Source organism: Gymnogyps californianus, chromosome 1, assembly GCF_018139145.2.
Source record: "Gymnogyps californianus isolate 813 chromosome 1, ASM1813914v2, whole genome shotgun sequence".
In the NCBI taxonomy this organism is placed as follows: Eukaryota; Metazoa; Chordata; class Aves; order Accipitriformes; family Cathartidae; genus Gymnogyps; species Gymnogyps californianus.
Window position 1 is genome coordinate 104,082,126 of NC_059471.1, and position 13,120 is coordinate 104,095,245.

Consider the following 13,120-nt stretch of genomic DNA (forward strand, 5'->3'; position numbering starts at 1 on the left):
GGCCGTGTGTGCCGTGTGTCGCCGCGGGTACCGGCACTACCACCAGGCCTGCCAACGCCGGAGGACCCGCGGACCTCCGTGGGCGCCGCGCGCCTGGCCCCGCCCTCCGGAAGCGCCGCGCTCCGCCGCCCCGGCCGCGCGCCTCCTCGCTCCCGGCCGGTGCCCAGCGCCGTTGCCTCCGCCGCCATGGGGGGCAAGAACAAGCAGCGAACCAAGGGCAACCTGCGGGTAAGCGCGTCCCGCGGGGTGGGCGGCTGCTGCGCCTGTGGGCCCCGGGTCCCGTGTGGCCTCCGCCGGTGGCCCCGGCCGGGCCGGCAGGCGGCCTGGCCGGGGAGGGCGGCAGGGCCCGGGCCCGGGTCCAGGCCTGGACCTGGGCCTTGGGGCGGGGGCTTCCGGCACCGGCGGGCCGGTTAAGGCCGCCCTTCCCCTCCCGGTGCCTTGGGAAGGGGGCTGTAGGCCGCCGAAGCCCGTCCCCCCTTGGGAGGCGTCGCTGCCTTCGGGCCCGCTTGCAGTAGCGGGGGCCGGGGCCACCGCTGGGCTTCAGGGGCGACTCTTGGTCTGGGCCCGTGCTTCAGGGGAGTGTGACTGCAACTTCCTGTGGCGTTTGTACGTGTTTTCCAGAGAGGGTCAAGGGTAGGAGAGTGTCACTGCAAAATCACCACGGGTGTAAGGTGCAGCAAGGTACCGGTGGGTATATTTAGTGTGTTTTTCTGTGGAGAGTCTTAGAGTACACCTGTCGTGATGTCTCCATCTTGCCACCGGGCCTGAAGTGGTGTGACATCCATCATATGTGGCACTTGCTCAGGATGGGAGAATTGTGAGTGAAGCCTTGTGTTCAGGTTAGGTAATTCCTACAAATCTTCTCCCTCTCATGTACTTAGAGAAGACTAGGAAACACAAAAGTGCGTGTCCTTATAGCTGAGGTTTCACATGCAGAAAAAATGACTTAATCTGTAGATATAGTAGTCAGGTAAAATGTGGCTTACATACCTGAAGAAAATCAGGAAGGTATGACGAACTTCAGCAAATTGTCATTACTTTAAAAAAAGAAAAAAACCAACAAACAAAACTGCAACTGTCATTAGGAAATAAAAGGTATTTGGACTATAAGGTATCACAGAGAACGTTAGAGCATCAGTCATTTTGGGACAGTCTTTTCAAAAGAGTGTGGCTGAAATAAATGTGAGCCACTGATACAATGAGCAAGGTGTTGACTTAACTGGGGCAAACTAGAAGAGATGCTGAACTCCAGAACACTCACTGTAATACTAATGGGATAGTATTATACTGTGTTACATGTGTACCCTTTTGCTCCATTCCTCTAAATCCTTCTTGGCCCCTTTGTTGCTGGTAGCATCCTTTGTTTCGTGTGTGTTCTTGTTTTTCCCAATGATATGAAGAGCATTCCTTGGGAGCTGTATTGGTCCATATGCAATAACATGAGAAGAACTAGTAAAAACAGAAGTAGTGACGGAGGATAAATGGTTTCTTAATAAATTGTTCACTTACAGAAGGACTTTTCTGTTATACTTTTTTGTATGTATACCAATAAAATTTTCCATAAGTATTCATGGATTATGAGAAAAGGAAATGCTGATTCTAAAGAGAATAATAATTTTCTAGGTCAAACTTCTATGTTTAAAGCATAGGTGGCCTTTTTTTGTGAGACTTTGTTTTAAATAGAAGGTTAATTATACAATATAAATAGGATCGTTATTTCAAATGCATGATGCATGCAAAATAAAATGACTGAAATAGATAACTGACTTATGTCCCTGTTTTTTGTCAGCCTTCTAGCAGTGGCCGAGCTGCAGAGCTCCTTGCCAAAGAACGTGGAACAGTGCCTGGGTTTATTGGCTTTGGAACATCTCAGAGTGATCTAGGATACGTTCCTGCAGTTCAAGGAGCAGAGGAAATAGACAGCCTTGTGGATGCTGATTTTCGAATGGTGTTGCGAAAACTTTCTAAAAGGGATATCACAACAAAATTAAAAGTAGGTGTATCCTCTGTCCCCCGTAAAATTTTTTTTATTGGAAAACAATACATTTTTCTTAAGGATGGGAGAGGAAAATATCAAGGTAGCTAATGCTAATTGCATATTGGTATATTTGCTAGAACTGCAATCCAGAAGGTATCTTGGAGGACTTACAAAAAGGTCCATCACATGATGCTGATGGGGCATTCATAAAATTAACTCTATAGATGCTCAATTGCAAGAAATGAATTGATTTTTGAAAAAGAGAGTTGCAGTGTCTGGTAGAAGCTAGTAAATTACAGAACATACCTATCTGACTTCTTAAGTCATGCTCTTGATATTTTGATTTTAGGCTATGCAAGAGTTTGGGACAATGTGCAAGGAAAGAGAAGCAGAAGTTGTTAAAGGTGTTCTTCCTTACTGGCCAAGAATTTATTGTAAAATCTCACTAGTAAGTATTAAAGTATCTAAATCAAAAACTTCTCTGGATACTTCCTGTGAAAACCTCTAAGGCAGTCTTTATTGATGTATCTAACTTTGTTGGAATCACTGACTTGTTCTAGGAAAAACATGAAGTTGAAGGAAAGTAGTGTTCTTTATTGTGGAGATGTTTCAGTATTGGCAGTGGGTGGAATCTTGAACTGTTGATGCCTGGGCTGTACTTGCTGGATGGAGATAGCTGTTTGTTAGACCTTTATGTTAAAAAGATGACAAGATATTTCTTCTCATGGGAAGTTGTTTTAAGTAGATTCCAGAATGGCTGAAGAGAATGTACTCTTCAGTTAACATAATTATAAATCTTTTTGATCTAGGACTAATATCTGACCAGACTTAATATTAAAAAAAAAAAAAACAACAAACCCAAAAAACCCACAAAAAAAACCCAAACATGAAAAGACTATGCGTAGCCAGATAATTCATAATTTTCTGATATATTTAATACATCTCCAAACTGTCTGGACTGGCTACTGTTGGAAACGTGATATTGGACAAAATGATTCACTATTCTGATGTGTTAGAGCAATTCCTAGTATTTCTTTCAGGAGCCAAGAGCACAGAAAGTCACAATGATGTAAATTCCTACACAAATAATGGATAATGATGCACAGTTTGTGTAGGCTTATGGTCGTTTTAATCCAAAAAGCATCTTGAAGGCTTCCTGTTTCTCTTACCTCTTGTCTTTCTGTTAAATGTTTGTATAAAATGGAAATAGAAACTGTAGTTAGGGATATCAGGAAAAGGTTACAATTTTGAATGTACAACACATGGGGAATATGATGCTGCTAAGTTAGGACTCTCCCCTTATCTAGGGATGCTAAGAATTTTTTGTTGTTGTGTATTTTCAAATCTACATAGCCCAATTCATTGTGAAAATGGCTGAACTGAGAGACAGCTTTTTTTTTGTCATCACTTCTGCTTTGAAATACCTGGTGTCAAAGGTACATTTCTTAAAACAATAAACCTTTCTCTTTTTTTTTCTTTTTTTTTTTTTTTTAACAGGATCATGATCGCCGTGTTCGAGAAGCAACTCAGCAATCTTTTGAGCAACTGATTCTTAAAGTAAAGAAACACTTAGCTCCTTACTTAAAAAGTATCATGGGATACTGGCTGATTGCCCAATGTGACACTTACTCCCCTGCTGCTTCTGCTGCAAAAGTAGCTTTTGAAAAAGCTTTTCCTTCAAGCAAGCAACCTGAAGCCTTAGTATTCTGTAAAGATGAAATTCTTAATGTGAGTTTATACTTTTGTACTTCTTCAAGGCTTTGTGTTGAGTATATGTCAACTTTTATTACAAGTTTAAAACTCATCCTGCCCCCATCTGTTCTTCATGGTTAAATTTCTTTCACACCTGAAACTTTGCTCCTGCTAATGTGAAGAGAAGGCTGAGGCAAAGACACATCCTCTATTTTTTTGACTTGTGGTTAGAATGACTGGAACCAGAGGAATGAATATGAAGTGAATTTTATTGAGTGCATTTCTATGTAATGATGCTTAGTCATCATGTAATGTTATTGACAGATGGAATAATGATGCCGGAGTAGTTTTGCTGCAGTGGTAAAGGATTAAAGAATGCAGAGCAGTGTTTCAGAGAGCCTCTACAAGTTTAGTTCAAACCGAGGTTAATGCTGTTCTGCCAGTCATATATGAAACTGAATTAACTGAATTTAAAAAGGTGAAAGTTTGCATTGCTGGCCCATCATATGCAAACTTAACCATTTTGTTTTATCTCAGTATGGCTTCTTTTTACCAGAAGCATGTTGGCGTAGGACTGCAACTTACAAAGTATTATGAAGTCTTGATTCAAACAGTACCACAGCTACTATGTTCAGCAGGAGTCAATTAAATTAGGTTCTTGTTCACTAGCACGTCTAAAATGTGTTTAAAAGGTTGTGAAGTTTTATTGTAGAGCTGTTTTTGAATAACGTATAGACTATATTATTCACACATAAATATTAGATTCTCATGTGTATATATGTATTTTTTTTTTCCCCTAGGTACTTCAAGATCACCTTCTGAAAGAAACACCTGATACACTCAGTGACCCCCAGTATGTTAGCCTGTTTTAATGTATATTGTTTACATCTTGGTCTGTATTGAGTTCTCTGTCCCTGGAGGTAGTGGATTTAGTTTTGTTTCAAGAGACAGAATAGTTATTTGAGTCCAGATCCCAGCAACTTTGTTTGGGACTAAAGTATAAATGCTTTTGAAAGCGTTATCAGTTGTCTAATTTCTTGTTTCAGCTCTTTTAGGAGTAGCATTTTTGAATAGCTGGAAGATGAGATGACTTGAATCTCTCTCTTTTTCTAACACTTTATAATGTAATTTGGTAGCGTTAGAACCTATGGAAAGTTTACTTAATTTACATTGCTGGCATCTGAAATCAAAAGAATAACACAGAAAAACTGAAGACAGTTTAGACAGTTTAAAAGAGCTTGAGAAGCCTACTGATTTATTTATGGTTCACTTCAATTTCTTTTGTTTTATTTTGTTTTCTGAGAACTGTACCAGAGGAAGAAAGGGAAGCCAAATTTTTCCGGATTCTGACCTGTTCCTTGTTAGCTTTAAAAAAGTTGCTTGGCATGTTGCCAAAGAAAGAGATGCATTCATTGGAGGAAAAGTTAATGTCACTTCTGTCCCAAAACAAATTTTGGAAATATGGCAAACACAACATACCACAGGTGACTTCTTAATTTCTTCTTTGTTTTGGTTGTTTTTGGTTGAAGATAATACACTGAACCTAAGCAAGTATTAATTAATTGTATTCTGCAAGAATGAACTTTGTACTTCACTGAATTGTGTTTGAAACAGCCTTCAGATTTCTAGGCCTTAAATAGACAATATTGCTCTAAAATTTGGCCAATAGGCTAATTTGTTATTCCGTGTCACCATCATGTACTTCTTGGCAGTCTGCCGTCATTTCAAATTCATGTAGAAGATGCAAACTGGGTCAGCTTAATCCATGTGTTCTTAGTGCTTTTGGATTTTCATTTTTTTAAACCATTTTATTGGTCTTTGATCTGCTAAGACCAATAGTGCATAGAGTGATGAATTGATTCTGGTAGTATTTTGTTAAAAGTTTTAAGGTGCTTTTGGGAAAACATGCCTTTTGAGAAGTATATTAAAATAAAATTTTTCATAAGCATTTTGTCACTAAACAAATTACTTTAAAATATTAAACAGGCTTATCGATTTCTTTATTTTTCATTATTTTTAATAATATTTAAACCTTTGATGTGATAAAATACGGAGACGGTGTGTTGTAAGTTATGGTGACTTTAAAAGGAATGTTATAAACTGCATGTAGTGACAAAGTGTTGTCATTTGACTAAAATTTTTTTTTTTCTGTGGCCTATGTCAGGTTCGCTCAGCTTTCTTTGAGCTGGCTTCTGCTTTTTGCCAGTACTTGCCTGAGCTGGTGAAAGCTGAAGCACCAAGAATTTGTCCTACTGTTCTTCTCAGCATTGATGACAGTGATGCGGTGGTGTGTCCTGCTCTTTGGGAAGCTGTACTTTATGCTATCGCCACTATTGAGGTAATGCGGGAAACCTAAGGGGCAGATATTTTACTTGAATTTAACTTTTCACCAAGTGCCGTTGTTCTCTGTGTAGAATTAGGAAGAACAGCTTGACTGGGTTTTCTTTATGATTAATAACATGAACTTATCAATGCTACATGCTCCTTCTTCCTCCTTAGGGTTTCCGTGTAACTTTCAAATATATTGTGTCCAGCATGTCTGAAAATCAGAGTTGTTTTATAAGTTTAATTAAATTAACCTGAATCTCTTTGATTAAATATAGTTACTAATAAGTAAAAGAATACTTAAAACCTTTTTCTTGGTTAAAGATGGTTACAAAAATGACCTGCAGTGCATTTTTTGTTTGTTTGTTTCCCCTTCTAATTTAATGCTTGGTTCTATAACTTCTTTTTTTTTTTTTTTTTTTTTTTTTTTTTTTTTTTTTTTAGTTTTAAGTGAAATACTAGCTTTCAATTTATTAGCAGGATGAGTGGTGTTGCCATAGACTGGGATGTTTTGAGGGCTTAATGCTGCAGATCTCTTTTGTAACTGCTGGTATAAACTGTAACAATTTATGGGAAAAAAAAAAATCTTTGTTCAGCTTGCTATAAATCTAGGTGTCTGGAACTATGATAAATCAGATCAGATGACAAAAACCTTTGGGGTGTAGGGGGAAAGTGCCAAGGTATTTTGTAACCATCAGAAGATTTTGAGGGGAGTTTTGAAGTTCGTGGTACTTCTAAAGTTAGGATTTTGAAATCATTGCTTATTCTTGATAACAAGAACTCAGAATTAAATACAGGACCAGTTACAATAATGATTTTTATGAAGCATCCTTAAAGCATTATTAAAGAGAAGCCTTTAATTGCAGTTTGCTAATAAGGAAGGTCCATTGATTTTAAACAATACAGAAACAGTTTTATCACGTTGACTCCTTAAATTCACAAACTGAAATAGGGAGAAAGTGATTTTAAAAAATATTGGCAAGTGAATTTAAATTTTATAATAACTTGTTTCAGCTACAACATAGGGAGGTAGATTAAATGTCTAGCTTGGGAGTTCTTCCAAGGCAACATATTCTCATTTAATTTACAATAAGCGTATTTCTTTCTGTAGGACTGTTGGGGTCATGTGAATGCCAAAAAGGGAGTTCTACCAAAGTTATGGACAGTGCTTCGAGAAGGTGGTCGAGGACTAGCTACCGTTATATACCCAAATCTCTTGCCGTTCATTAGCAAGGTACCTCCTGGCATTGCAGAACCAAAGCTGGAATATTTCAGAACTTTTTTCAGCTCTATAATTCAAGGGTATGAACCACAAATTTATTTATTTGCTTTTTTGAAATCAGTCTCGTTTACATTTGTAAATAGGAGAACTAATCTTCTTTAAGCATTTAAAGATAAGTAGCATATCATTTGGCTTGAGGATATTTAAATATGCATTAATTGTTTATTTGAGAAAATACTATTTTCACTATGATATTTGAAAATCATATTTTTAAAATACTTGTAAATATCCAAAACTAGAGTCAGTCCTTTGTGGCTGTCCCTGTCTTCTTAAACCTTCAACCTTCTTTTTGATTTTATTGTGTCTTCCTTACCTAAAGCATTCTTATCTTTTCTTGTCAAAGCTTCATGTTTATTCTATGATAAGTTTTAAAATGGGAAATTAATTTAAAATTAAGAGTGGCTTTGAAGATATCAAGCTCTTCTCACCGGTGTGTAATTATTACAGAGGTTACTGGGGATTAGCATTGTGATTGTGAAATTTCCTTTATGCAGGAACTTTAATTTTTGTGATACTGATTTTTAAAGGCTTGAAACTGCTATAATTTTTTGCCTTTAAAATACATAAAAACCAACTTTCTATCAAATCTGATTTAAATAGATGTATGTGCATTGTGTACTCAAAAGCATATATAAGTTATTTTATGAATGACTAAAATGTAACTTATTTAAACAAAAATCAATTCTCAATTGATGTTGGTGTGGCCATTAGCAGACCTCTTGGAGAAGAGAGTTATGTATGAGTTGGTTTTGAAAAGTGTATAGAATTTTATTACAAGTAGTAAAATGGTTGTAATATTTGTATGGTAATTTGTGTGGTCTAATTTTCATTAAAAAGCAAACATCACAGTTGTTCAGACTCAAAGTGGCTATGGTGAAACTGTCTTTTGGTGGCGTTTTGGTTTAGCTGTTTTTCTTTTTTCTGTAATGACAGAAAGTGACACTTTCTAAAACTCTATGGTGTGTGTAGAAAATTGCAAAGGAGTTTTGACAAACAGCTGAAACAGTAGACAGTATGCTTGACTGGATATGTTTCCTCTGTTTACGTAGATTTTTTTTTTTTTTTTATGAATGCTAAAACTAGATGAAAAAGTTTATTTTAATATAAGTTATATTAAATGCCTAGATTTATTGTTTTGACTCTTTAAATATGTCCTATTGAATTTGTTTTGATCTGACTCCTATCAATGATTCTGTGATTCTATATTCTCATATTGGTGTTGTCTGGACAAGAACAACAGAACCAAGGTTACATTCATTACATACATACTGGGTTTCTCAGAAGCATAGATGACTGAGCATTGCCCTCCCTCCGATGTTGCCTTTCAATAGGTTGTCAAGTGAAAGAGCAATAGCCAGCCCTTCAGAAAGTTCAGCAATTGTAACTGCATTTATGGAATGTCTGCGCTTTGCCGTACTACAGAAAATAGATGAAGAAGATGACCAAAGGCAAATTCATCAAATGCTTATATATGACCAGGTATTTATTAGAAATACTTAATATTGTTGTGTGTACATTTAATAATTCAAAGTTAAAGAAAAATGTAAATTTCTGGGAGGATTTAATTCTCTGTTGAAAATTTTACTAGATTTTATGGAAAAAATAATGTTACTGAATTTAGTCAATTTTTTCCTTCCTATAAGGTCAGCCCTTTTACTGTGTAGTTTAAATTATATTAAAAAAAAAAAAAGTATCCCACCCTGTATATTTTTATTAAGTGCTCAAGCACGAGTAATTCTCATGTTTTCGGAATTGCTTCTGGAATATTTTTCAAAATTATAGAATTTCCTGGTATTGTAAAGAATAAAATGATCATCTAGTTGGATCACTGTTCTTTAATAATTTTTTGTCTTTATAGCTAATTCCTCTTACTGATGCTGTACTTAAGGAGCCCAGGTTACAAAATGGACCGTTATTTTATCAAATAGCAGAAACGCTGAGCTCCTGGGAAGCTAAAGCAGAGCTCTGCAACGATGATGGCACAGATGAAGTTTTCCAGAAACTGTTGTCAAATTTTTGGGACCATCTTTTAAAAATGTGTGTGCTTCATGTTGATACGTTGGATGCTGATGAGAAATCATTGTTTGCCATATCTGGTATGCTAGAAATTCTTCAGAATCCAAAGAGTGCTACAAAACCAAACAACAGAAAATCTCTAAAGATCAGATTTACGGATGAGGATGAATCTGAAAGAAACACAGAGAATGGAAAGCTCACGGAAGTGAGAAATAGTGACTCTGAAATACAGGCTGACTTGCAGCATAGTTCACTTCTAAGGAAAGAGCCTTTAGAGAATGTAGTCTGCAGCCTTGCTGAACTGAGTATTTTGTATGTCAATGAACAGAAGTCAGAACAGCATTTGAAATTTCTCTCTGCCCTGCTCAACTCTTTTTCTTCAAACAGAGTTTTTCAAGTACTTTTAGAGCAGGGAAATGATGCAAGCTCTGCTCAAGCTGAATCTCAAAATGAAATGAAAGCTCATCATGAAAGTCCATCTGTACAATTTCTGTATATGAATTTGATAACTTGGCTGAAAGAAGACTGGAGGAAAGACACCCATTTTCTGGTTGATATTTTGTACAGTGTGCTTAATTGTTGCAACAGTAATGATGAAAGGAAAATCATTCTTGATGATTTAACGAAGGTATGACTTGTACATTTTGTTATTAGTTTTTATCAAAGTGACTACTCTTTTTGTGGGCTGTGGTTGGTTAATCATTTTATTTTGGGGCTGTGGAATGGAAGATATTCTGCATGAACTTGGATAAGTTCAGCGTGAGGAAGGTAGATTTAGGAAAGGTTGACATGACAGTGTTGGGGTGAAAGGTTACGATGTGTCCCTTTCTATATGGTATAAATCATTAAAAAAAAAAAAAGTAACTGTTCTTGCTTCTTTATACAGTGTGCTTTCATACTAGTCATAGGTGGCCTTTCTTATAAATACAGTCCCTTACAGATCTGTGTGGTAGCGAAAGACTTGGAAGCCAAAAATAATATAATCAAGAACTTTCTTATTGAAACTTAGCAACTTCTGCTTATCCCCTGTAGAAAATAAAGTTGTAAAACAAACTGTTAAAATGGAATTAAATGCTTCCTATTCAGCAAAGAATTTGTTAAATATTGTGGAATTTTGTTTTTCTTTTCAGATGGATCTGAAATGGATTATTTTTCTCCAGATAATTCAAAAGGTACCTCTTAAGAATTTTTTTGTTCTTGTTTTGCATAGTTTTGAATATTTCCCTGGTGTTAGCTTTGAGTGTTACACGTGTTTGAATGACTTTTTTTTTTTTTTTTAATTGAAGTAGTGTTAATTTCCATAGTTTGAAAATCTTGTAGTAATAGTTTCAGTGTGTTGTTTGTTTTAACTGCATTTAAATCCAGGGACAGTCTTAGAAATGAAATGATGATACCAAAACAAAAGCATCTTCGTCCCTTCTGTTTTTGGTCAGTTTGCTCTTTGAGCCAGAGGGATTCCTGATTTGTTTCTAGTCATCCCTTCTAAGCTAGAGAGAATGGAGTTAGGTATTAGACCAATAATTTAAATGATTATTTGTATCATCACCCTTACATCGTGCTTACAAGGAAAAGATAGTGTACCATTTTTTCACACGGGGTATTGAGAGACTGACATTTAAGCAATTGCCTGGGATGAAATATGAAGTGTATTACAAATTTTTGGACAAGAACTCATAGCACTTGATTTACAATCCAGTGTGTTGACCATAGTTTCCTCACAGATACTGTGTATTTTCGGAATCCTCAGTGTTTATGATTTTGTAACTTATAATGGCTTATCACCAAAATAACGTTTTTCTGATTTGTGACCTTCCATTTCTTTTTAGAGAAATTCAGATGCTGTAAATAGATTTTATGTTGTAAATAGACTTTATTTCAGCCAATCTGGTCATCCAAAAGTTATCTTTCTAACTCCAGTGTAGGCATTGCCTGGGCTCTATAGTTGGAGAAAAGGAAAAAGAAGAGCTTTCAGAAGGTGACTTGTTTCACTCTAAAGTAGAGGTCTGACCTAGCCATAAGTTGCTGTCTCTGACTGAAAAGAAAGTTGGGGGGATTGTGGCAGACGTAAACACCTAGAGGCTTACTGTATATGACAGATGATATGATTCCCACTCCGTGTGTGCAGGTTTGACAGATTAATCTTATGCTTAGTTAGTAATAAAAGTTGATAACCCTCAAAAGATTATTAGAATTATTTTGTTGTGATTCAGGCATGCTCAAGCACAACAAAACTTTCCTTAGTCTCTGACTGGCTGAAAGGAGATACACTTGGAGAAAGACTTGTAATGCTGGCAGATGATCTGTGTCACCTGGGTTTAAAACCTATAGCAGCCTCATCAGAATCATCCTCTTCAGAAAGGTGGACCCTCCTGAGCTTAGTGTTGTCGCAACACATTAAAAATGGTAAGCATATTTATTCCTTGGAGTTTGTGAAGTGTAAATACGGCACTTATGCTTTGTAGAAGATTGAAAGGAATTTGAGATCGTCCAGAATACTTAATTTGTAACATCTAGACTTTCTGGTGGTTTGTTTGTTTGTTTGTTTTTTACCTGAGGCAATTAACCATGTCCAGTTTAATTTTGTAAATACTAACTTGCAGCAATGACATTGCAATTTTTTTGGTCTGCGTTGCTAAACAAAAGTCAATGTTTAAAGAACAGATTCAGATTTGTGAGTCTGGAAAACTTGAGGAAAATTTAAGTAAGTTTGATTTATTAGCTAATGTGCTGTAAAATAATATTAATTTTTAAACCATACCATCTGAAATTTACCTTCAAAACTAGAATATCAAAAATCAATGGTTATGGACCCATGTGTGCATTGGTAATGCCTTGTTACAGGACCTATGAATTGCTTTGAGCCATTTTCAGTTAGATTCATGTATTTTAAAAACTATGTGTGTGCACTTATGCTGTATATGTAATTTATTTTTTATTAATAACATCCTATTTCATTCCTTCCTTGCATTTTGTGGTATCTGTGATATAGACTTCTAGTGGAATTCAATTTTCTTGATGTTTTCCATGTAAACTTGTCATTTGTGTTTTGTTAAACTCAGCATTTGCTTTGATCGCTGAAGTAACATACTTCAGTTTATCTGAATGCTGGGCACGTTTGTGGTGCTTTCAAGTTTCAAAGAAGGACACAACAAGTTGACTGCAGTCGATGTTCATAGATAGTGCATCCTGAATATGTTGTAAGACTGTTATTTCTGTTACTGGAACTTTTGATGTAGAGGAGCATCAGGAAAACCTGTTCCCTCTCTCCAGAGAGAGTTCAACAAACTTGCTTGCTTGCGAGTCAGTGGTGTCTAAGGCTGATTGTCCAGTGACTTTGCTTTTTGGCTTTGGACCTGGAGGTATTGCTGAGCTCGTTTTGTGCTGGGTGCTGTGTGACCTGTTTTCAATGCATGTTGGATGAAGTCTAAGAGACCTTCAGGAGCTATGGTGGTTCTTGACTTAGTGATTTAGGCCAAAATAGAGTATGTGGACTTTCAAAAAGATTTTTAATGAGATCTCTCATCTAAGTTTCTCAAGGTAAACTGTCATGGAGTAAGGTCCCATGGAAGGGCCTCTCATGGATCAGTAACCTATCAGATGATAGGAAATAAGGGGGGAAAAGGATAAATACTGAAAGGATGATAATTATTTCTGATAAATTATTCAGAATAATCAAAACTAAAACTTCACGGAGCCGTAGCAGTGTGTTGTGATACTGAATGATTAACTGATACAATTACAAATGAAATTCAAACCCAATAAATATCAAAAGTATACATGGGAAGAACACAATTGTAACTGTATCTATTCAATGATAGGCTCTGAAC

General features: G+C 36.6%; 1 protein-coding gene across 1 annotated transcript in view; it reads left to right on the plus strand.

Moving 5' to 3' along the window:
• The first annotated feature begins 186 nt into the window (after positions 1–186).
• LTN1 (listerin E3 ubiquitin protein ligase 1) overlaps positions 187–13,120 on the plus strand; it is a 31,099-nt gene continuing 18,165 nt past the window's right edge. Inside the window, 12 exon segments of the mRNA XM_050895275.1 lie at positions 187–228; positions 1,790–1,993; positions 2,328–2,426; positions 3,476–3,706; positions 4,471–4,523; positions 4,974–5,154; positions 5,835–6,008; positions 7,107–7,297; positions 8,609–8,756; positions 9,136–9,921; positions 10,424–10,465; positions 11,504–11,696. Of these exon segments, the coding sequence (XP_050751232.1) occupies positions 187–228; positions 1,790–1,993; positions 2,328–2,426; positions 3,476–3,706; positions 4,471–4,523; positions 4,974–5,154; positions 5,835–6,008; positions 7,107–7,297; positions 8,609–8,756; positions 9,136–9,921; positions 10,424–10,465; positions 11,504–11,696 (2,344 nt within the window).